The 23182-nt window shown below is 64.5% G+C and overlaps 3 protein-coding genes across 10 annotated transcripts in view; 2 read left to right on the top strand and 1 right to left on the bottom strand.

Moving 5' to 3' along the window:
* ACSF3 (acyl-CoA synthetase family member 3) overlaps positions 1-8926 on the top strand; it is a 51110-nt gene extending 42184 nt beyond the window's left edge. For both annotated transcript variants that reach the window (XM_041484142.1, XM_041484150.1), the window contains 3 exons: positions 6544-6678; positions 7152-7263; positions 8620-8926. In XM_041484142.1, the coding sequence (XP_041340076.1) occupies positions 6544-6678; positions 7152-7263; positions 8620-8737 (365 nt within the window). In that variant the 3' untranslated portion in view covers positions 8738-8926. The remainder of the gene's footprint in view (positions 1-6543; positions 6679-7151; positions 7264-8619) is intronic.
* A 4267-nt stretch (positions 8927-13193) lies between these two features.
* CDH15 (cadherin 15) lies at positions 13194-19046 on the top strand. The gene is made up of 14 exons (XM_041484492.1): positions 13194-13348; positions 15002-15145; positions 15274-15429; positions 15508-15652; positions 15737-15897; positions 16085-16213; positions 16325-16510; positions 16579-16832; positions 16912-17054; positions 17121-17357; positions 17428-17667; positions 18049-18185; positions 18265-18420; positions 18493-19046. The coding sequence occupies exons 1-14, from the start codon at positions 13298-13300 to the stop codon at positions 18688-18690; spliced, it is 2337 nt and encodes a 778-aa protein (XP_041340426.1). The 5' UTR covers positions 13194-13297; the 3' UTR covers positions 18691-19046.
* Positions 19047-19168: 122 nt separating this feature from the next.
* On the bottom strand, positions 19169-22061 carry SLC22A31 (solute carrier family 22 member 31). Of its 7 annotated transcripts, XM_041484540.1 has the most exons (7): positions 21149-21950; positions 20809-20977; positions 20407-20528; positions 20196-20304; positions 19904-20118; positions 19696-19807; positions 19169-19611 (listed from the first exon to the last, which is right to left on the bottom strand). In XM_041484540.1, the coding sequence occupies exons 1-7, from the start codon at positions 21720-21722 to the stop codon at positions 19263-19265; spliced, it is 1650 nt and encodes a 549-aa protein (XP_041340474.1). In that variant the 5' UTR covers positions 21723-21950; the 3' UTR covers positions 19169-19262. The 7 variants fall into 7 exon arrangements, with proteins under 7 accessions (XP_041340474.1, XP_041340481.1, XP_041340469.1 ...); XM_041484547.1 differs by adding an exon at positions 21982-22061 and having other exon boundaries at positions 19696-20118; positions 20196-20528; positions 20809-21303; positions 21377-21480; XM_041484535.1 differs by having other exon boundaries at positions 20809-21950.
* Positions 22062-23182: the final 1121 nt, after the last annotated feature.

The raw sequence follows: 23182 nt of genomic DNA, 5'->3' as shown, positions 1-23182 counted from the left end.
CCAGGGAAGGCATTTGCTGGTCCAGGTGACCTGGTGAGGGTAGATGGACTCAGGTATCCACTCTGAGGTTGTGACACGCTCCAAAGGGAGCAGTGAGTTGGACTCTGGAGCCTGGCAGGTCTCACCCCGTGGTCTGGGCAGGGTGGGAAAGGTGGGGGAAAGCAGGAGCTGATGATTTCAGCTGTGTTGGGATTAACAGGAGCTGCTGGGAAAGCAGCCTGCTTCCAGGGAATGGGAGTGCTGAAGGGCTGGGGTGGATGGAGATGACTGGGGAGAGGAGACCCAGTCTTTCCCAAGTCTAATTAATGTTAATTAGCTACAATTAGTGCTCGTGACCTCTGTTGGCAGCCAAGATGGCTGACAGCAGGGACACACATTCCTCACTTCCACGCAATAAATCAAGCTAAAGGTGCTCAGTTATTTAGCCTATCATTTAGCATTTCATTAAAGAGATCTGTGCACATACATCAGCGCTGCCGAGGCAGCCTCGATCCCTGCAGGAGCAGGGAGGGCTCCCATCAATCCCAGCAGTGCCAGAGAGGCTCTGGATCTCTGAGAGCTGCACCTTCCCCAGCATCTCTCAGGTGCTGGGATCACACCTGAGCCAGGATTCCAGCAGAGAGTGACTCACAGTGAGCGTGCTGCTGGTCCTGCAGGGAGATGTGGCTTGGAGAGAGGTCTCACTTGGAGGATGAGGAGGAATTCCTGAGCTGGGGACAATCTGGAAGGCCCCTGTTGGAGGCAGGATGTTGCTTCAGCTGAGTCCCACTTTGCCACGGTGTCTTCTCCCATCTCTTCTCCTAGGGAGCAAGCAACAGGACAAGAGTAAACAGCTTTCCCTGACACCTGACAGCCTCAGGTATTAGGGAAGCTTTCCTCGTGGGAAGGGCTGCCCAGGGCAGCAGTGCAGTCTCCATCCCTGCAGGGATTTAAAACCACGAGGATGTGACACTTGGGGACACGGGTTAGTGCTGGGGAACAGGTGGAGTAGACAGTCTTAAGGGCCTTTTTTAAGCGAAATAATTCCATGATTCTCCAAATGCCAGCAGCATTCCCATGGCACTCTTGGAGGAGGGCTCTGCCTCTTGCTGCTGCAGGGTTTGTGGCTGGGCTGCCCGTGCAGCCCATGCCCTCCCTCTCCCAGTGCTCCATAAATAAATGCCCCAGGCCAGGCTGGCACACTGTATCAATCTTGTTTAATAGCCTGGAAAGCTTCTTGCACGGCGGCAGGTCGCGGGGAGCGGCGGGGTGATGGATTGCACCTTCCCGGAGTCGAGCGCCGCTGATATACAATGAAATATTTATGATTTATTCCAGCTAATAAACTGGAGTGAAGTGTGTGATGTATGTGAGCAGATGGGGGATCTGTGCATGCAGTTTTCCTGGCGTGGGGGGAGGGAAAGGTGGATGTGTGTGACGGAGAGGCAGCGCTTGGCTGCCCATCCCACGGCCCGGCCACAGAGGGAAGGATTATCTAATTCCTATAAAAAGCCTTTAGCACTTGCCTTATAATCATTTATCCACCCCACGTGGCCTTTCTCCAGCACAAGAGCCTCTGGGAATGGGAACAAACCATTTCTTTTTGCACTGGGATTGGGAGCTTGTGCCCAAAGGGTTGGGAAGAGAGGCAGAGTGACCACAGGAATGTCACTGCTGTGCCACAGTCAGCGGCTTCCCAGCCCCACTGTGTCAGTGTTACCTGCAAAAAAATCCTTCCCATGGGTTTAGGAGAGTGGTGAGACACTAAACTGCCCTGGAAAGAGCAGGGAAACTTGAAAGCACGTGAGAAATGTGACAGGCACATGGAGCTTGTGGCTGCAGGGGGATTCCAAAGCCTGTGAAGGAGCATTCCCATGCTCTGCTGCTGGAGCTGATCTGCAGGCAGGAAAACTGTGCAGAAAGGAGGAGGATGGAGGAGGACCTTCCTGCCAGGTGGGGCCCCACAGCTGCCTCTGAGTAGTCAGGGGGACCACCACAAGCCCTGGCTGAGCCCCTGTGTGTCCCCATCCACTGGGGGTGCTGGCGTTGGAGACTTGCTCCTGCAAAATCCTCACCTGGCAAAGGGGGTTTGAGCTCCCAGATTTGGCTCTGCTCTCCCAGAGGTGAGGATCAGCATCAGGGCTCAGGCTCTTCACCACCTGCCTGGGCTGTTGGACCAATCCTACCTGGAAAATAAATCATAATCCTAATCAGCAAGGTGTGTCTGCCAGAGGGTGAGCTCTGCCTCAGCCTGATGGACCAGCAGCATCAACAACAATTCCAGGGAAGTGGGAGGCAGGTAGGAGTTAATGCCAGAGTACAGCAAAGACCCAGAACCTCCTGCCCGCTGCTCCTGGTGTGTGAGGCCACATCCTCATCCCTGTCCTGCCAGCTGTTCCCTTTCTGCCTGAGTAACCTCTGGATCAGTGTGCTTGGAGATTCTCTGCTGAAAGGCACCAGAGAAGGGCAAAGACTGATTATTCCCACTGCCTTCCTGCAAGCTTCCCGGGGTTTTCCAGCTGGGAGCTTGCTGCTCCCCCCCTCACACGCTCACTTGGTGAGAGCAGCAATTCCAGAGGAATGCAGGAGGGCGGGTGGGTGCTCTGTGCCAGCTCTTCCCTCTGGAAATGAGGGATCCTCATGGCAGGAGAGCAGCTGACAGCAGGGAATTCCTCCTGGAGTTTGGAAGAAAAAACCATAAAGGCTCCCAAAGGAGCAAGGTGCACTGTGTGGTCTTGAAGGAGCTCTGCTGGCTGCCCATGGGTGGCACGTGTGGCCGTCCCCAGAGGAGCTCTTCAGTGTCCCTGCAGGTCGGTGTCACCTGGAGGAGTGTCTGTGAGACATTCCTGCTCTCTGTCCCCTCTCTGGGCTGGGCTCTGCATGCAGCATTTGAAAGCCAAGAGTTTGCAAAAATCAGGAGTGATTCATTAAGAGCAAAAAGGTCTAATTAATATTTGAAAGTGCTCCAAGCACATCCTGCTGCTGGCAGGGAAGAGCCCCCCAGCATCCCCGGCGCCGCTCCGGCCCCTGGAGCTCCTGGCTGGAGATTAACTGCCTCCAGAGCAGGAGGCTGAAATCATCAGCAGAATCATTTGCCTTTCAAAAGGGACATTTGCTGGTTCTTGGTATTTTCTGCTGTGCAGCACTTGGTCTGCTGGAGCTGTGACAGGCACAGGGGGACATCACAGCTGCAAAGAGCCAAATCCCCCGGGAATGATGCTGTGGAGCAGGCTCTGCTGGTGGCACTGGGCTGTGGGGCTTTGCTTTCCAACCTGGCAGTGCCCATCCTCGGATGGGAGCAACACCCAGGACACAGCCAAGTCAAAAACGTCCCTGTTCTCAGATCAGCTGTGCCAGGACAGAAAGATTTCACTGATCTTCCCCTTCCAAGAGCATACTTTTCTTTGCACCACACTCAAAGGGCAACACCAACTCCTCTGCCCGAACAGAATTTTCACTCTCCTGGGCTCTGGTAACACACTTGAAATGTCCTGGGAAGCACCTGCCAGGTCCCCTCCGGAGCTGTGAGCACGAAGGAGTGGGTGCACAGTCCGTGGGGTGGGGAGCAGCTGCCAGGAGCCGGGAGTGCCGTGTGACAGTTTCGGATCAGCCTGGCACCGCCTGCTCCCGGCTCGCACGTGGCAGCCGCGCTGTCACTGCCACCAAGCTGGTGACACCTGTTACCAAACAGCCTCCCGGGCTCCCGAGTGACATCTGTCCCCCCAGAGCAGGGATGGTGTGCCTGGGGTGGGCTCCTCCAGGATGCTGACCTCTCCTCATCACCTGTGGGCAGGGTTGAAATCCTGGACTCACAGAGCCCCAGTGTGAGACCAACACTATGTGTGTGTCCAGCAGGTCCTAGAATGTTCCTGACCCTCTATCTACACCAGGCTGAAGTCACCTGATTTACCTAAAAAGTCACTTTTTGTGCATACTTCAGCTGTCTTAGAGCTCTCTAAGCCACTCAGTGTTTCATTTCTCGAGCCAAAGCGTTCCCTGGGTCAATAGTTGGTTGTACCTTTGATGTGGGAATTGTGCTGTGTTTGCCAGGAACAAACTGCCCTGTGGGTGAGGGTGTTGACACAGGTGAAGATTTGATCCTGCAGCTCAGCTTGAGGAGCAAAGGGGCTCTTGTTCTCCACATCCTGGGAAGCAGCTCCAGCAGCCACGAGGTCCCAGCACTCAGTGAAGGAGGTGCTCAAACTACAGCAGAGTCCCAAGGGCCCTTTTGTGTTTGCAGTGAGGATTTTGCAACATGAGGAACCTCATGGCAGAAGTCTCCACAGTTTGAGTTGGGAAATGCTGGTCTCTTTGCCCATGTGTCCTTCTGCATCCCGCTGGGAGGGCGGTGAGGGCTGGGAGCAGGTTATCCAGAGCAGCTGTCACTGCCCCTGGATCCCTGGAAGTGTCCCAGGCCAGGCTGGGCAGGGCTTGGAGCAGTCTGGGCCAGTGGAAGGTGTCCCTGCCCACGACAGGGCTGGAACAAGATGAGTTTTAAGGTCCTTCCAACCCAAACCTTTCCCTAATTCCATGTTTTTAACTGGATAAATATATCTACAACCGCCTGTAACTCCAGCAAAGGGCAGCCCCCGCCGGCGCAGAGCCTGCTCAATATGCAGCTCAGCAGAGCCTTTAACATTTCACAGAACAGATGCCCACTGAGCATCTTGAAACAAATCCAAAGGTAGCAGTGACGGCTGCTGTCAGGGAGGCAACAATCCCACGGCCCCGGCGTCGGCCACGTGCCCGAGGTGCTGCTGCCACGGCTTTGTGTGGTGACAGGAGCTGGGTGCCATGGCCCAGGTGGGCAGAGGACATGGGGTGTCAGAGACAGCAGCCAAAATTCCCTTTCTGGTGCAGCTGGCTGAGCACGGGGAATGCTGGTTGTGGTTCTGAGCTGCATCCCGCTGGATGGAGCAGCTGGGATGGATGGGCACAGCACTGGCAGCTGCCCACGAGGGCTGGTGGGCTCATGGGGCAAGGACTCACCTGTGACCCCAGGAGGACAGGCACTGGTGGGCTCATGGGGCAAGGACTCACCTGTGACCCCGGGAGGACAGGCACAGTCCTTGCTGTGGCTCTCAGGGCAGCACCACTTTGGAAGTGACGCTCAGCACTGCTTGGGACAGTCGTTGAGCAAATTCAGCATCCTTTTAATGGATCTGGGAATTCCCCACTGGCTTGGGAAGCAGGGAATGCTGGATGTGCCACTGCACAGGCTGCCTGATGTGCTGGGCTGGAAGCAGATGGTGCAGGGCAGAGGGTAACGGGGCTGTCCTCGGTGGATGGCATCCCCGGGAGCACTGCGGGCTGTCAGCGTGGCAAGTGACAGCCAGGCCTGGTGCTGGAGAGGAGATGGAAAGGAAGGGACGGGGGGAATTACAGAGCTGGTCCCAGGAGCTCACAGCAGTCACAACAATAACGTGACATGTCCCCTCCCTGTGCCGTGCTGCCAGTGGAACGGAGGGATCCGTGTGGGAAGCAGCGCTGGCGTTTGTGGGGAGCAGAACTGGCAGGGATCATTCACCCCATCGGGGCAGAGGGAGAGCAAATGGCTGGTTTCCTGTGCTGACATCCCAAAGAATGACATGGGAACTGTGTGCCACTGAACCAGGGCTGAATTCCCTCTCCTCTCCCCATCTTCTCTGTGTGAATAAGCAGCTCCTGCTCCTGGCTCTCCCAGTGCCACCGTTTAATTAATGTCCCCTGTCCCAGCGTGTGTCAGTCACACACCACAGGGTTGGGGTGCAGAAGGCACTTCACCACAGCAGCCACGGCTTCCTCCCCACTCCAAGCAGCCAAACACCCAGAGAGCCCCAGTTTCCAACTTTCCCCAACTTCAGAATATTCCAGACAGCCTTCAGCATCCACAGAGTGCCAAGGGGCAAGCAAATACAGGAACAATTAATCATTCCCTGGCTGAGCTGAGCTGCTCAGGATTTTGGCAGGTGCCAGCTGAGCAGGGACACAGCTCTTGTGGGGAGCAGCCTGGATTTTCAGGACTGATTCTGATGTTTCCTTGCCCTGACAGCAAATTCTCTGGGCCTTTGCTGCACTGCGGTGCCAGAGGTGAGCTGGAATTGGGGTGTGAAAACCATCACTGCTGGCACATCCTGTGCTGCCTGGGCTGGGCTGACATGGATCACACCTGTGGGAAGGACAGGTTGGACCAAACATCTTGCTCAGGACAGGCTCATTTTCCCAATGTCATTCCCCACCTTTCTTTTTTTTTTCTTTTGTGGAATCACAGAATGGTTTTGCTTGGAAGGACCTTAAAGCTCATCTCATTCCCCCTTCCACTATGCCAGGCTGCTCCCAGCCCTGTCCAACCTGGCCTTGGGCACTGCCAGGGATCCAGGGGCAGCCACAGCTGCTCTGGGCACCCTGTGCCAGGGCCTCAGCACCCTCCCAGGGCAGGATTTCCTCCCAATATCCATGTCACCCTGCCTTGCAGCAGTGGGAGCCATTCCCCCTTGCAGCGCCAGCAGAGCGCCACATCCACGTGCCAGGAGAGGCAGAGGGGGGTCAGGGGAGCAGCCTCTGATGGAGCTGTTTGTTTTCCAGGAGACACAGCAGCATACAAGGATGGAGTGTACTGGATCAAGGGCCGCACCTCCGTGGACATCATCAAGAACGGGGGGTTCAAAGTCAGCGCGCTGGAGGTGGAGCGTCAGCTCCTGGCACACCCCCACATCACAGGTCTGTGCTGGCCCCTGCTCCCTGCCCAGAGGGGACAGGGCGTGGGGACACTGCTCTGGGGACAGCCCTGCCTCAGCAGGTGCCTGCAGCTCCCTCCCACAAGGGGATGTTTAAACCCCACAGTTCCTGCTCTCCCCGGGCTGGAGCTGAGTCAGCAGCAGCTCCTGTCTGATTTTGGGAATGAGGCTGCAATTAAATCTGCCTTGCCCTCGTGCATGACCCTGTGCAAGGGGTCAGAAGCGGTGCCCCCAGCTGCACACCACTCTGTACATCATCTTCCTCCCCCTTGACTCCAGCTTCTCAAACCACGGAGCTTCCTGCCTTTTCTCTGTCCTTGAGTCAGCACACAACTCCACGGTGTTACCCCGTGCTGACATCCCGTGGCTTTTCCCTCCTCACACCTGAGCCCTGCTGTGCCCAGCTGGGCCCCAGGAGCCGCTCGGGGGGCTGAGGGGTGGCTGCTGTCCCTGCAGACGTGGCGGTGATCGGGCCCCCGGACGCGGTGTGGGGCCAGCGGGTCAGCGCCGTGGTGAGGCTGCGCCGGGGGGAGATGCTCTCCGTCAGGGACCTCAAGGACTGGGCCAGGTAAAACCCCAGGGAGGGGACACAGGGAGAGCAGGCTCAAAGCCAGCAGTGTCCTCAGCGGGGACACGGGTAGGATCACAGAGCCATGGAATGGTTTAGGTGGGAAGGGATCTTAAAGCTCATCCAGTGCCCCCCCTGCCATGGCAGGGACACCTCCCACTGTCCCAGGTGCCCCAAGCCCTGTCCAGCCTGGCCTTGGGCACTGCCAGGGATCCAGGGGCAGCCACAGCTGCTCTGGGCACCTGTGCCAGGGCCTCTTCACACTCCCAGGAAAGAATTCCTTCCCAATATCCCATCCATCCCTGCCCTTGGGCAGTTTGAAGCCATTCCCCCTTGTCCAAGCACTTCAGGCCCTATAAAAATTTCTCATAAAAAGTCTCCTCTTTTCCCAGCTGAACAAGCCAAACTCTCAGCTCTTCCTCACAGGAGAGATGCTCGCTGTGCCCGAGGTGGCTGCTCATCCCTGAATCTCCTGCTGGGGACATTGGTGACCCAGCCAGGAGATCCCTTCCTCCCCCAGGCTGTTCTGGGGGTCCCTGGTGCCAGGCAGAGGGCTCTGCCCAGCCCCCCCCGTACTCCCCTGCCTGCCCCCCTCCCAGAGTGTTCCCTGCACGTCTCTCCCGTCGCTGTCCCCAGCTGTGTGACAGGGACGTGGCTCTCGTGTCCTTGGACGCAGCTCCCGCAGGGTCCGGCTGCGCCCCCGCCCGCCTCTCCCTCTCGCCCTGTCTCTCCCCTTTATTTTTCATGTCACTTAGGCTCACTGGGCTCCTGTTCTCGCCCTCCCTGGCAGGAGACACATGTCCCTCTTCAGAGTGATTCATTTTGCGGCTTTCGCCTTCCCCGGTGCTTCCCGGCGACAGGCGCCATCCCGAGCTGGCTGCTCCATATGGCCGGCTGCTGGTGGCGGCGGGGGGAGGAGGCCGGCCGGGGCTCGGGGGGCTCGGCAGACTTGGCATCTCGCATTAGAGTCGGTGCCAGGCGCTGCCGGAGCCGGGCACGGCCCCGGCTCGGTGACACACGGGCGGCAGAAGGCAGGAGAGCCCCGCGGAGCGCACGGGATGGAGCCCGGGGCTGCCATCGCCCACCAGTCACACACACACCCCCGGGAGGCCACTCACCTGCGGCCCCTCGGGGGCTGGCACAGGGGTCCCAGCACCGCTGAGTGCTGTCCCTGCCCTGGGGACAGTCACTGCTCCCTGCAGGAGCAAACATCCCAGCACATCTCCGGGGGGCTGAGCTTAAATGGGCTCCTGGGGTGTGGGAGGGGGTCCCAGGTGGGGCTGGTTGGGCCGTGGGTGCTCCCGGGAAGGCTCAGCCGGTCCTGCCCAGCTGTGACAGCTCAGTGTGGTGTTGCAGGGACACCATGGCTCCCTATGCCATCCCGACGGAGCTGATCGTGGTGGAGGAGATCCCGCGCAACCAGATGGGCAAAGTCAACAAGAAGGAGCTTCTGAAGCGTTTTTACCCAGCCTAGTGCCCCCTGGGGGGGCTTGGCCCTGATCCACGGCCGTTCTGCCCCTGAGGAGGAGCCAAGGGATCATCCCTGGCAGCTCTGCGCTCACTGCAGCCTCGTCCTTGAATAATGCCCAATAAAAGTAGGATTTGTCCCTCCTGGCTGAGCTGAGCCAGAGCTGCAGAGTTAGGGTGTCCTTGTGGGGAGCCCTTTGCATAATGCCCAATAAAAGTAGGATTTGTCCCTCCTGGCTGAGCTGAGCCAGAGCTGCAGAGTTAGGGTGTCCTTGTGGGGAGCCCTGTGCAGGAATCACAGAATCATAGAACGGTTTGGATTGGAAAGGACCTTAAAAGTCCATCCAGTGGATTTGTCCCTCCTGGCTGAGCTGAGCCAGAGCTGCAGAGTTAGGGTGTCCTTGTGGGGAGCCCTTTGCAGGAATCACAGAATCACAGAATGGTTTGGATTGGAAAGGACCTTAAAGTCCATCCAGTGGCACACCCTGCTGTGGGCAGGGACACCTTCCACTAGCCCAGGGTGCTCCAAGCCCCATCCAACCTGGCCTTGGATGCTGCCAGAGATGGGTAGCCACAGCTGCTCTGGGCACCTGTGCCAGGACCTCTCCATCCTCACAGGGAATGATTTCCCAGCAGAAATAAAGAATAAATTCAAAATCACACATAAATACTGACTGTATTATCTGCCACCACCAAGTGATCCCAGGGCACTGTTGATCAATCAGTCCCACCTTTCTCATGGAAGTTTGTCCTGTTTGACTCCACACGTGAGCTGCCAGCCCCAGGGGGTCAGTGATGCCAGAGGGGGACAGCAGCCCCCAACCAGCGCGTCCATCTGCTCTGGTCCTGAGTGCTGAGGCAGCTCCAGCTTTCCCAGCAGCTGATGGGGCTCTGGAAGCACCAGGGAGGGCAGGAGGAACAAGGAGCACCAGTAATTACAGGGATTCCTTTGTTAGGGTCACTAGAGCCCCAAAAATCTGGGAGGACATGGAGGGAACCATGGCAGGCACATGGTGCTGGGCAGAGCAGGCAGGGAGGGGCTGAAAAAAGGGGATGTGGATGGGGACAGGCTTTCTCCAGCCCACCTGCACAGGGGTCTGGCCACAGCCCCGCTCTGTCCATGCCTACACCCTGCCCACAGTGGCATCTCCTGCATTTCTGTACTTCAGGCTCAAAAGGACTTGAGGTGAGGACACGGGGGGCACGCAGAGCTCCCGAGGCAGCTCTCACTGTCCCACCTGGCGGGCACAGGGACACGCACACGTGTGCAGCCCAGCACCAGGGAGGGCCCGAGCCGATCCTTTGTTAAAACATCAACGATGCAGTAAATTTCTTAACTTACCAAATAGATCAATATCAAATTATCATGTCTCGCATTCATAACTCTTAAGCAAGCAACAATGGAGAGAGACAAGGTCACTGGAGAATAAATAGCAGCAAAAGCTCTTAATGATCTATCATTCTCGACAAGCCCGGGCACCCCGCACCAGCCCGGTGACAAGATCATTAATAAAGCTCCGCAGGAACGCTATCGATTGTCTTGATGGATGATCACAGGTAGCAAATACTGTAAAACACCTGGCTGTCACACACAAAATGAGTAGTTTGACTCACACCTCGGCGCAGGGACCGGCCTGGGGCTCTGCTGGGTTTGCTCCTCGGGGATTCCCGCAGGGAGGGGGGTCAGGGGTGACCCCAGTTTGGGGCTGCCATCTGTACTGGACCCTCATGCTCCCAGCTCCACTCCCACACTGCTGTTCATTCCTGTAGGTGGGGCTTGTTAATTAAAAGCGTCATTAAAGCACCTGGTCACAGTGGCCTGTGTGGGAGCCGAGCTGGATGGAGATGGGGGGACCTGGTGCCACTGGATGAACCTGGAGCCCTCCAGGAGCACCAGCACGGCCAGGACCGTGGTGATGGATGGGGGTCCCGAGGCCGGGGGCTCTGCTCCCCCCACGCTGCATCCCTCAGGGTGCAGGGGGGCTCTGTGTGTCCCCCCAGCTCCAGGCACTTCTCTTGCAGCCACATCGGCATTGACGATGGGATCATATGTACACAACCATTCAATTACCCCGTAATGGCTGCAGGCGATTAAGCCATCAATCTCCTTCATTAGGGCCTGCCAGGCCCGGCCCAGCATCACCCAGTGAAACCATTAAAACAACAACAACAACCACCCACAGCAGCAGCTTTAATGCATTGACCACAACCTCAGCCCGTGACAGCGCTGGGGTGTCCCCCAGCTGGGGACCCCCTCACCCCGAGGAGGGATTGCCCTGCTGGGGCATCCCCGGGGAGCTGGGGGCTGCCCACCCCTCTGTGCCCCCCCAGCTCGGCACGCCAGGACCTGCTCTAGCACTTTATAGCCGACATTATCTTTTATTGCCATATAAAATCCAAGCTCCGGTGGCTTTATGGGGCTGCGCCGGCGTGTGGCACCTCTGCACTCCCAGCTGCTCGCTCTGCCCTGCTGGGCACTGCCCTGACCCCCCCGGGCGCTGCACTGGGGTCACAGCTGGTCCCAGGGCACCACACGTGAGGGACACGGCTGGTGCCACACTGGGGTCGTGGCAGGTCCAGCTGCACCCCACTGGAGACGTGATTGTCCCAACACACACAGCGGGGTACGACTGCTCCCAGCACCCGCGACACTGGCACTGCTGGGCAGGGCACGGGGTGTCAGTGGGAGGGGAACCCTCCAAAATCGGGGGACCCAGCACCCAGAGCAGCGCGGGGAGTCCTACTCCTGGGCTGGTCCTGAACTTGCGGGACCCCAAATCCCGGGAGCCCCGGTCTGCAGGGCAGGGGGTGTCAGTGCAGGGACAGCAGGGGCCGGGGGTCCCTGCCGTGCTGCAGCCGTGCCACCGGCAGCCCCGTCCCCACGAGCGGGGCTGGCGCCTTGTCAGAACCTGTCACGTCTGCCAGCCCCGCTCGTGGTGCCGGTGGCAGCGAGCATCTGCTCGGCCGCCCCGCTGCCACGGCACGGCACGGCACGGCACGGCAGGGGCAGCCCCAGGACCCCCGGCCAGCGCCGCCGGGCCGGCTCCTCGCCGTGACACTGATGCGGGGTGACAGGGCGGCGGGGAGGACAAATGGGACCGGACAGACAGACGGGCAAGTGAGCGCCGCTGCCCGCGCCGCGGGTCACCCGAGCCCGCGGCTCACGACACGTCCTTGGGGACAGCGACAGCCCCGCCACCACCGCTCGGCTCCTGGGTGCGGACGGGACGCACCCTGCAGCCCTCCTCCTGTGTCCCTTTTCCCAAGCCTTGTTCCCCATCCCCGTGGCCGTGACCCGCACCGAGGGCACCCAGGGCGTTTATTCCCAAGGAAGGGACAAAGCTGGGCGGGGGTCCCGCGGCTACCGAGCAGGGTCGAGGTGGTGCCACCAGTGTCACCGACATATTCTCACTTCCTCGCCAAGCCCGGGACTCGGTTTGCCGGAGGGCAAGAACTCCTCGACCCCTTTGCCCTGCCCGGGAGGTCGTGGGTCTCCATCCCTGCTGCACCGGGACCCCCGGGACCCCGAGCGGACGGGCGGGGAACGCTCCCGGTGCGGCACCGCGGGCGGCGAGGACGGCCGGGGCTGGGGCCGGTGGCCGGGACGATGCTGCCACCTGGTGCCACGGCACGGCGGCGGCGCCGGGACAGGCACCGGGGGTCGGGGGAGACACCGGGAGCGGCAGTGGGGCCGGAGGAAGCACCGGGACCGGCACCGGGGACCGGGGGAAGCACCGGCAGTGGGGGTCGAGGGCAGCCCTGGGACCGGCAGCGGGGGTCGAGGGCAGCACTGGGATTGGCAGCGGGGGCCGGAGAAAGCACCGGGACCGGGGGTCGGGGGGCAGTGCGGGACCGGCAGGAGGGGCCGAGAGCCTTGTCGGGACTCCCGGAGCGGCCCCCGCCCGCTCCCGGTGGGAACCCGCGGCGCCCGGGAGACACGGGACGCTGCCGGTCCCTCTCCCGACTCCGCACTGGGACGGGCCCCGACGCCAGCACAGATGGCACCGGCACCGGGAACGGCCGGGGATAGACGGGCGGGCTCGCCCCGACGGGAGGCGCGGCCGAGGGGGCGAGAAGGGCCGGTCCCGGTCCCTCTCCCTGTCCTGGTCCTGGTCCCGGTCCCGGTCCAGGTCCAGGCCCCTGTCCCACTGTCGGTGTCGGAGCCTGTCCCTGTCGCAGTCCCTGTGCCGGTGCCGGTCCCTGTCCCGGCGCCGGAGCAGCCGGGGGGCGGCGGGCCCGGCTCTCCCCCCTCCCGCCCGCCCCGTCGCGGCATCCCCGGAGCGCGCCCGGCGGCAGCTGCCGCGTTCCGCCCGCCCTGCCCGGGATGCGCACCCCGGCCCGGCCAGCGGGGACCCCCCCGCGCCCCCCGCATCCCTCCAGGCCCCCGCACCTCCCTCGCCGGGCCCCCGCCGGGCCGGGCAGGGCAGGGGTGCGGGCTGCGGGCCGGGGGCGGCGGGGCCAGCTGCCCGCGGGGGGGTCCGGTGCCCGCAGCACATGTGCTGTCACTCAGCCAGTCCCGCCGCTATTTTAGCTCGGGGCCGGCGGCCGGGCTGTGCCCCGCTCCGCCATGGGCCCCCCGCTCCTCCTCGCCTGCCTGCTCGCCCCGCTCTGCGCTAGGGTAAGGGGTGCGGGGACACCGGGGGGGTGGCACTGGGAGGGATGGGGACCCCCGGCTCCGTGCCCCAGGAGGGCTGGCTGGGATGGGGAGCCTGCACGCGGAGCCAGGGGTCGGCCGGACCCCAGACCGCATGGAAACTCATCCCTGGGGGCAGCGGGGATGGGGCTGGGGGTGCTGGGGGCTCGGAGCCCCTCTTGAGGCATTTCCCACCCCACAGATGGCCGTGGCAGGGGGGGGCCTGCGGCTCCGGCACATTGCCCATGCTGTGACCGGGATGGGCTGAGATGGGATCTGGGGGAGGGTTAGGCACTTAAAGACACCCTGCTCCTCTTTTTCCACCCCAGTTGTGGTTCCAGAGCTTCCTGCACCCCCCTGCCCGCTCACGCCCCCCCAGCGCCCCTCAGCCTGGTCTCGGGCCTGAGCCACACGGGGTCCTTGGGATCCTGGCCTGGACCCTGTGCTCGGCTGCTCCAGGGCAGGGGAAGGAAAGGGGATCTGCAGGGCAGCCCCACAGGAACGGGGCGTCCCTCCCTCACTTCCCGATCCCCCCCAGTCCAGCGGCCCTCAGGGACGGGCGGGGGGTTTCTCCTGCTGGAGGAGGGAGAAGAGAAAGACCTGGAGGTCACAGCGCAGCCCCCGAGCCTCAGAACCAGCCCCTTGTCCTGCCCCCGCCGTGGGGCTGGGACACAGCCCCCCTCCCCACAGCCCCCTCCCCAGGGACCCCCGGCACAGCCAGCCCCACTGCCCCGTTCCCCCGCCCCCCGTCAGGGCACACACGGCCCCTGGGGCTCCAGGGACCGCCCTGGCAGCCAGCGGTGCAGGCACAGCTGGGCACAGATGTGGGTGCAAGGCTGGCGCTGCCCAGATGTGCTCCCTCCTCGGGGAGGGGACAGCGCCTGTCTCCGGGCCCAGGACGAGGCTGGCACGGAGCTGGGGGGTGGGTGGCTGCATGCACACCTCTCTGCCCCCTCCCCACCCCCAGCTCCCACTGTCCCATGGCTCTGCCTCCCCACAACCACCTCAAATCCCTGACCTCGGTCCCGCACAGCCCCGTAACCCATCCTTGTCCCCACAGCTCCCTGACCCCACTGCAGCCCACCAGAACTCCTGTTCCCCTTGTTTCCATCCCGAATCTCCCCCTCACAGCCCCAGCTCCATCCCAGGTCCCCAGCTTCCTCTGCCTCCCCCTCCCAGCACCCCAGGCCTGTCCCTCAGGGTCACACTGACAGCTCAAACTGATCCCTGACCCCCCAGCCCTCTCTGCCACGTCTGTGTGGTGACAGTGACATGGGGGGAAGCCATGGTAAGTGCTGCCTGCCCGAGGTACCCCCCCTTCCCCAGGGGTCCTGTGGGGCACAGCCCATGCGCAGGGCACCACTGGGGTCATTTGTGGGGCAGCCCTTCCTGGTGAGCCCAGCAGGACCCCCATGACCATCACACTGGAGTGGCAGGGGACACTGACACAAAGCTCCTGGGGAAGCTGGGTGGTCTCCGTGTTACCCCAGACCCAACCCCACCCGCACTGGGGGGAGCACTCCAGCACCATGTGCCCCACTGTGCACAGCCAGCCCAGGTGCAGCTCCCTGCCCACTGCCCTGGCATTCCACCCCAGCCCGGAGCCTGGGGGTTCCTGGCAGCACCGTGTCCCCCCAGGGTGCCAGCCCAGCCCAGGCAGGCGCTGCAGCCCCCCAGGGCTGGCGGCAGCACGAGGCTCCTCGGCGGGTGAAGAGGGCCTGGGTGATCCCCCCCATCAGTGTCTCAGAGAACCACAAGCGCATCCCCCACCTCCTGGTGCAGGTAGGTGAGAGCCCCCCAGCCTCTGTCCCAGCTCTCCCCCACCCTGGGCAGGGGCATTGCACAGGGGCACCCCCAGAGGGGCGCAGACCCCCAGCCTGGGACCCCCAGCCCTGATTCTCCTGGGGCAGATCAAGTCAGACAAGCAGCAGCCCGGAGGGGTGATCTACAGCATCAAAGGGCCGGGGGTGGATGAGGAGCCCCTGGGCATCTTCTCCATCGACAAGTTCAGCGGGAAGGTTTTCCTCAACGCCATGCTGGACCGGGAGGAGCACGACCGCTACCGGGTAAGGAGGATCCTGGGTGCCCACAGCCCCTCCCTGGGCCCCCAGCCAGACCCCGACCCCCCCACTCTGCACCCACAGCTCAGAGCCTTCGCACTGGACCTGGGTGGGGTCACCCTGGAGGAGCCCACCGACCTGGAGATCATCGTGGTGGACCAGAACGACAACCGGCCGCTCTTCCGGCAGGACGTGTTCACCGGGCGCGTGGTGGAGGGGGCTGAGCCAGGTGGGTCCGGCCGGGGGGGCTGGGCTGGGCGGGGGGGCCGAGCCGGGCCTGTGCCAGCACCCACCGGGCGCCCCTGGGCCGCAGGGACCTGCGTGATGACGGTGGATGCCACCGACGCCGACGACCCCGACACGGACAACGCGGCGCTGCGCTATTCCATCGTGGAGCAGGGCGCCGCGGGGATGTTCAGCATCAACGCCACCACCGGGGAGATCTGCACGGCACGGCCCGGCCTCGACCGTGAGGTAGCGGCGTGGGGTCACCTGGGCGGGACCGGGGGGACACCGGCACTCGGGGCAGGCACGGACACCCCACGTGGTGAAACCACAGCTCCGTCCACGGGCAGAGCCAGGGCGGGTGGGCAGCAGCTGTTGGATCTCTGTGCTCCCTGGGGGCTGGGGGGCTCAGCTCTGTCCCCCCTATTCCCCACAGACCATGGGGGTGTACAACCTGACGGTGCAGGCGGCCGACATGTCCGGGGACGGGCTGACCACCACGGCCATGGCCGTCATCTACCTGGAGGACATCAACGACAACCCTCCCGAGTTCACCAAGGAGGAGGTAACAGCCGGCCTGCGGGGCCGTGCCGGGGTCAGCGGGGCGGGAGCTGCCCCCCGGGGGTCTGCAGCATCCCAGAGGGGCAGAGTCCAGCCCCACGCCGCTCTCCCCCAGTTCTCCATGGAGGTGGAGGAGCAGGCGGCCGGTGTGGACGTGGGCAAGGTTTTTGTGCACGACAAGGACCTGGCGGGCTCGCCCAGCTGGTTGGCCAAATTCACCATCCTGGAGGGCGACCCCGAGGGCGCCTTCGCCATCCGGACCGACCCCCACACCAACGACGGCGTGCTCTCCGTGGTCAAGGTGGGTAGGGGGCAGCCAGGGGTCCCCGGGGGTCTCAGGGCTCGGCTGACCCCTGGCCCCTCCCGCAGCCGCTGGACCACGAGGTGCGGGACCGCTTCGAGCTGACGGTGTCGGTGCAGAACGAGCGGCCGCTGGAGCCCTCGGCCCCCGGCAGCCCCCGGGCGCTGGCCACGGTGCGGGTGCGGGTGCGGGACGTCAACGAGGCGCCCGCGTTCCGCGAGAACCCGCGGCGGATCAGCGTCCTGGAGGGGACACCCCCGGGCACCCCCATCACCACCTACACCGCCAGCGACCCCGACACCCACCAGATCCAGACCCTCTCGTGAGTCCCGCTCCCCTCCCACGGCCCCGGCCCCCGCGGGGGGGTGGGGGCGATGTCTCACGCAGCCCCTCGCCCACAGCTACGCGCTGCTCTACGACCCCGCGGACTGGCTGCAGCTGGACCCCCACGCCGGCACCGTCCGCACCAAGCGGGAGCTGCTGCACCCCTCTGCCTTCCTGCAGGGCGGCTGGTACATCGCCCTGGTACTCGCCCGCGACGATGGTGAGCAGCCGCCCCCCCGGCCCCTCGCCCCCGCTGCCCCCGCTGACCCCTCTGCTCTGTCCCCAGCCGAGCCCCCGCTCTCGGCCACCGGCACCCTCTCCATCGAGATCCTGGAGGTGAACGACCACGCTCCGCAGCTGCAGCCGCCGGCCGGGGTGCTCTGCGGGCGGCCGGGCCGCGGGGGGACCCTGCTCCTGGGGGCCACCGACGATGACCGGCCCCCCCACGGAGCCCCCTTCCACTTCCAGCTCAGCCCCCAGCATCCGCAGCTCGCCCGCAACTGGAGCATCGCCCGCTTCAATGGTGAGGGTCGGCCGGGGCCCTGGGGGCGATGCTGCACGGAGGGTCCCGCTGACCCCTGCCCACCCCGCAGTGACCCACGCCGTGCTGGCCGTGCTGGCGGAGCTGCCCGAGGGGCCCTACTCGCTGCCGCTGCTGCTCCGGGACTCGGGGACGCCCCCGCGGGAGCAGCAGCAGCTGCTGAACGTCTCGGTGTGCCACTGCGGCCGCGACGGCACCTGCCTGGACGGGGCACTGGCCGCGGCCACCGCCGGGGCCGGCATCACCCTCGGGGCGCTCATGATCATCCTGGGCAGCACCATCCTCCTCCTCGGTGAGTGCGGCCCGCTCCGTCCTTCCCCAGCCCTGCACCCCTGCCCACGGCACCCCGGCCCCGTGCTGGTCTGGCCGCCCCTCCCGAACCCCAGCAGCCCATTCTGTCACCTTGACCCCCACCCAGCACCCCATCCTGGGCCTGGCCTCCCACCCAACCCTACCCAAACCCCCAGCACCTCCCCCTACCCAGCAACCCCTTCTGACCGCAATCCAGACCCTCTCATTTCCCTCGCTGCCCATCCCGCCCCAATCCCACCCCAAACCCTGCCTCCACCCCAATCCCTCCTCCCAGCCCCACCGCGTCCCACCCCAGCCATCGCCCCGTGCCTCCCCATGCCCACACGCGTGTCCCGTGTCCCGCGTGGCCGTGTCCCCGCAGTGCTGGCGGCTCTGGGCGCTGCGCGGGTGCGCGGGCGCCGCCGGGCTCTGCGCAAGGGGCTCCTGCAGCGCTCCCGGGACGACATGCGCGACAACATCCTCAACTACGACGAGCAGGGCGGGGGCGAGGAGGACCAGGTGAGCAGGACCCGTGGCAGGGGGGTCCCGGGGGTCCGCAGCTCAGGCCTGCGCCCCTAAACCCCTCCCGGCCCCGCAGGACGCCTACGACATCAACCAGCTCCGGCACCCCGAGCTCTTCTCCCCCCGGGCCAAGCCCCCCCTGCGCAGGGACGCCCCGCTCAGCTCCGGGACCCCCATGGCCCCCCGCAAGTTGCCCAGCAGCCCCTCCGACATCGAGGACTTCATCAATGAGGTGGGTCGGGGCCCGGCAATCCCCCACCAGTCCCCCACTGCCGGGGGTGACGGTGCCCCCCTGTCCCTGCAGGGGCTGGAGGCGGCTGACAGCGACCCCAGCGTGCCCCCCTATGACACGGCCCTCATCTACGACTACGAGGGCTCGGGCTCGGTCGCCAGCCCCCTCAGCTCCATCGTGTCCAGCCTGACGGACGAGGACCAGGACTACGACTACCTGAGCGAGTGGGGGCCCCGCTTCCGCCGCCTGGCCGACCTCTACGGGCACTAGCGGGGATGGGGGCAGCGGGGGACAGCCCACTGCCCAGGGAGGGGCTGGGGCAGGGCGGGGCAGCGGGCAGCTCACACACACACACAGAGGACATGCCCACAGGAGGCGGCTTCACGAGTGGACCCGCACGGGATGCCCGGCTGGAGCGGTTTGCACACGCGTGTGCAACGAGAGCCTCCGTGCGGGGGTGCACACCCACACCCCGCAGAGCCCAGCTCAGCAAACCTGGGGGGCCACCCGGGTGAGCCCCACACAGCTGGGGAGGGGCGAGGAGACCCCTGGGCACCCCCATAATAAAGAGCGGGGCTTGGTGGCGGGGGTGTGTGACCCCCTCACCAGCGACCCGTAGAAACAAGGCACTTTTATTGGGAGCCGGCAGACCCCCGGGGGGCTTCCCCCCAGCCCCAGGGCCCCCAGCACCGCTGCTCCTGGGGCGGGACCCGGCCCCACCGCGGGGTGGGCGCTGCCCCCCAGCCCACGCGTCCTGCTGCTCCCCTAACATCCCTGGGGGGAGGGGGTCCCTGCTCAGCCCCCCGCAGCAGGGAGAGCCCCGGGGAGCGCGGGGAGCACGGCTACATCTCGCGGGGGGGCTCCGGGGAGCGCAGCATCCTCTTGGTGGAGGCGGCCAGGCAGGAATAGTCGTGGGGGATGGCGTGGGGGGCCAGCAGGGGCAGGTGGTCCTCGCGGGGGGGGCGGCGGAACAGGGGCGGGCGGCGCTGGCTCTCGCCGTCCTGCAGGGACTGGGGCAGGCCCCGGCCCTGGCTCTCGGGCAGTAACATGATGCTGAGCACGGCCAGGATGGCGAAGGAGGCGAACACGACGTGGTGCAGGAAGAAGCCGCGGCTGTTGGGGATGGCGGTGATGGGCGCCGCAGCCTTGCCCACGAAATTGGCGCCCACGACCAGGCCCAGCCCGGCGCCCCTGCGGGACGAACAGGCTCAGGGGGTCCTGCCCGCTGCCCCCCGCTCCGGGGCAGCACAAGAGGGGGGCAGCTCCCCCTTTTACCTGACCACGGTGGGCAGAACCTCGCTGGCGAAGAAGATGCTGAGCATGGTGACGGCGTGGGAGGCGGCCGTGCCCACCACGGACAGGGTCAGCACGATGAGCTCCAGCAGGTCTGCCGGGGGGGGGAAGCACGTCAGGGGGCAAATCCCGCACCCACCTTTCCTCCCCCCGGCCGGGGCTGCGTGCCGGGGGTCCCGCGGGGGCTTACACTGGGTGAGGGCCAGCAGCAGGAGGGAGGAGATGCCGGTGAGGACGGTGCAGAGCAGGAGGATGGCGCGGCGCCCGAAGCGCTCGGCGGTCAGGCACACGAAGAGGCAGGCGGCCGCCTCGGTGCCCAGCAGCGCCAGGTGGGAGGAGAAGAAGTGGGGCAGGTGCGGGACCAGGTTGCGGGTGAAGCAGTGGCGGATGCCGGAGCCGATGAACCTAAGGGACAGCGGGGTCAGGGGGCCGCGAGAGGGACCCCCGCCCCAGGGCCACCCGCCCGCAGCCCCGCCGCTCACGCCGCGAAGCCGAGGATGACGCCGTTCTTCCAGATGACCCTGGTGCTGCAGATCTCGCACACCGAGTGGTACCGGGGCCGCGGGGGCCCCTCGGACAGGGCCTCCAGCTCTGCCGGGACAGGGGAAAGCGGGATAGAGCCGGCTCTGTTACACCAGCCCCAGAGCAGGGCTTTGGGGATGCGGCCGATGGCGCTCGGAGCCCCCCACGCACCCGCGAGGAGGCTGTCCTGGGGGCAGTTGTCTTCGGCCAGCGCCTGCAGGGTCTTCCTGGCCCTCTCCGGTTGCCGTGTGGCCAGCAGCCAGCGCGGCGACTCCAGCAGCAGTGCCGGGCACCTGGGGCACGAGTGTCAGCTCACAGGGCTCCCCAGGGGCTGGCCACCCTCCAGCACTGACCTTCCCACCTGGCTTCAAAGCAACGCTGCCCAGAAACCCTCAGCTGCAAACCTGAGCAAACATTTACCCAGGGTGGGGGGGTTCCTACTCCTCTGGAGAGCCCCGGGTGGCCTTTGATCCCCACCGCGGCCCCGGGCAGGTGTCCTGGGCTGGGAACAGGGTGGCACCAGCCCCGGGGCACAGCCCAGCCCCACGCAGCCCCCTGCCCGGGGGTCCTTACCACCAGCTGGCAGCCAGCAGGGCCAGGATCATGGTGACAGCGCCCTGCAGCACCCGCCAGTCCCGGCACAGCAGGGCCAGCCCCGGCAGCAGCAGCTCCCCGGCGATCCAGAAGAATCCGGCCACCATCGTCACCCCCAGGCGGTGCGGGGGGTCACACAGCTCCAGCCCTGGCAGGGGGCGAGGGGGCCACAGTGGGTGCCAAGGACACCGGGCATCCTGCACCCTGGAGCACCCGGTATTCCAGACCACCCCGGGACAGCCTGCAGCATCCCACACCCCAGGGCGTCCTGGAGCATCCTCAGCCCCCAAACCCCCCCGGACGCCCCCCTCACACTCACGTGCCACGTAGAGGGCGAGGAAGGCTCCTGCCAGCGCGGCCCCAAAGAGCAGCCGTGCCACCAGGACCATGAGGAAATCCACGGCCAGTGCCACGGCCAGGCCCGCGGGCACGGCCAGCGCCAGGGACAGCAGGAAGGTGGGACGGCGGCCAAACCTGCCAGGGACGAGCTGTGAGGGGTTGGACACGGTGCCCCCTGCCCCGGGGGCTGCCCGGGGACCCCCACTACCTGTCACAAGCCAGGCCGGCGGTGACACTACCCAGCGTCCAGCCCAGCAGGTGCGTGGTCTGCTCCAGGGGCACCTTCCAGCGCGAGGCACACACCAGGTCCCACTGCGGGGACACAGCGGGGACGTGTCAGCGTGGGGGGCTTGGCAGACCCCCTGGCACTGCCCACAGGGCTGGGATGGATGGGGCTGCAGGGCGTCTGGAGAGCCCCCGCCCCACAAACAGAAATGTGGGGACAGAGGTGAGGGGGCAGTACCGGCGGTTCCAAGAGCCCTGGACACCCTCCAGCCCCTCAGCACCCTTCCGCAGGGCTCTCCCAGCCAGCCCCAAACCCCTCCAGGGGTCATTGCTGCCCGTGCACATCCAGGGCTTTCCCGTGGGATCCTTACCGGAGCCCCCAGCAGGTTCTGGTGGCTGGGACACCCCGGTTTGTCCCCCTGACTCCTCTCGGGTATCCCCCCCCAGAGCGTTCCCAGGCCCCTCCCTTGACCCCTCCTTTACCCACGGGACCCCTCATCCTCCTCCAGCGCCGCAGACTCCCCCAGGCCCGGGGGTCCCCCCTCTCCCCAGGCCTGGCACCCCCCGGTCGCAGCACCCCGTGCCCACCTGTGTGACGAGGTTGGCGCGGAGGCCGGCGGCGGGCAGCGCGTAGTGCCAGCCGCGGGTGCAGGGCCCGGTGCCGTTGGGGCGGGGGTCTCCGGAGGGGTACCGGTACAGCTGGCAGGGGCTCCAGCCGCCGCGGAGGCGCGGCACGGCGGCGCGGAGCAGCTTTGCCACCCTCCCAAGCCCCCCAGTTTTGTTCTCCAAGCCCCACTCTCCCTCCCCCAGCCCTGCTTGTCCCCCAGCCCCGGTTCACTGCCCCCACCCCAGCTCAGCCCCCCCTCTCCACGGTGCTCCAGACCCCTCTCAGACTGGGGGACCCCCTGGCCCAGCTGGTGTTGGGGGGTCCTGGGGCGCAGCCAGGGGTTCCAGGACCCATCTGGGAACACCCACAAATGCACCCAGGTCCCCCCGAACCTCAGAGGGGGCCAGTGGAATCCGTGACACCCCCTCTAGGAAGGGAACGTGTTGGCACCCAGCACCATGTGAGCCCGTGGGAAGAGCCAACAGAGCAGCCAAACTGCAAGCAGGCTTTATTCCCCTCTTCCTTCTAAAATTTACTCACAGATGTCATTTCTGGGGGCAGCAGCATCACCCGGGGGCTCAGCTTCAGACCTGCAATGATGGAAAAACTCCATCTGCAAAATCACATTGAAAACCACACTGAAAAATCACACCTGCAAACTCACATTGAAAAAAAATCACACTTAAAAAAAAAACCAACCCATCTGCATTTTTCTGCCTCCCTCTGAGGGATCCACACCCCCACACACGTCTGGGAGTTACAGCACTGGGAGGAAAACTGACCCTGGAGACTCCCAAGGTCACCAGCACCGTGGTCAGATGAGCCTGTGGGACTTTCCAGCTTTACATGCCCATGAAAGGCCTCTCTGTGACTACAGAGACAAATTTATGGCTGTTTAACAAAATAAAGACCAGGCATAGAAATTAACCCAAGAACAAGTGTTACCTGTGGCTGCTTTCTTGAAGCCCCTGACACAGGAGCAGCCCCTGGTCCCAGCATTGGCTCCAGTGTCCCATCACACTCATCCCACAGCTCAGGAAGAGAATGGGGGAAAAATTCCTCTGGGAGATGGCACTGCCCGTCCTGCCGTGGCTGTGTGAGCCCCAGTCCTGGTGCCAAGGTGGTGCCAAGGCAGGGGCCGAGGGCTGGGCAGGGGACAGTGGGACCCCCTGGCTCTTCTGA

This window comes from Pyrgilauda ruficollis, unplaced genomic scaffold (genome assembly GCF_017590135.1).
Source record: "Pyrgilauda ruficollis isolate IOZ18807 unplaced genomic scaffold, ASM1759013v1 scaffold117, whole genome shotgun sequence".
Taxonomy (NCBI): Eukaryota; Metazoa; Chordata; class Aves; order Passeriformes; family Passeridae; genus Pyrgilauda; species Pyrgilauda ruficollis.
This window is presented reverse-complemented; position numbering and strand designations above follow the sequence as displayed.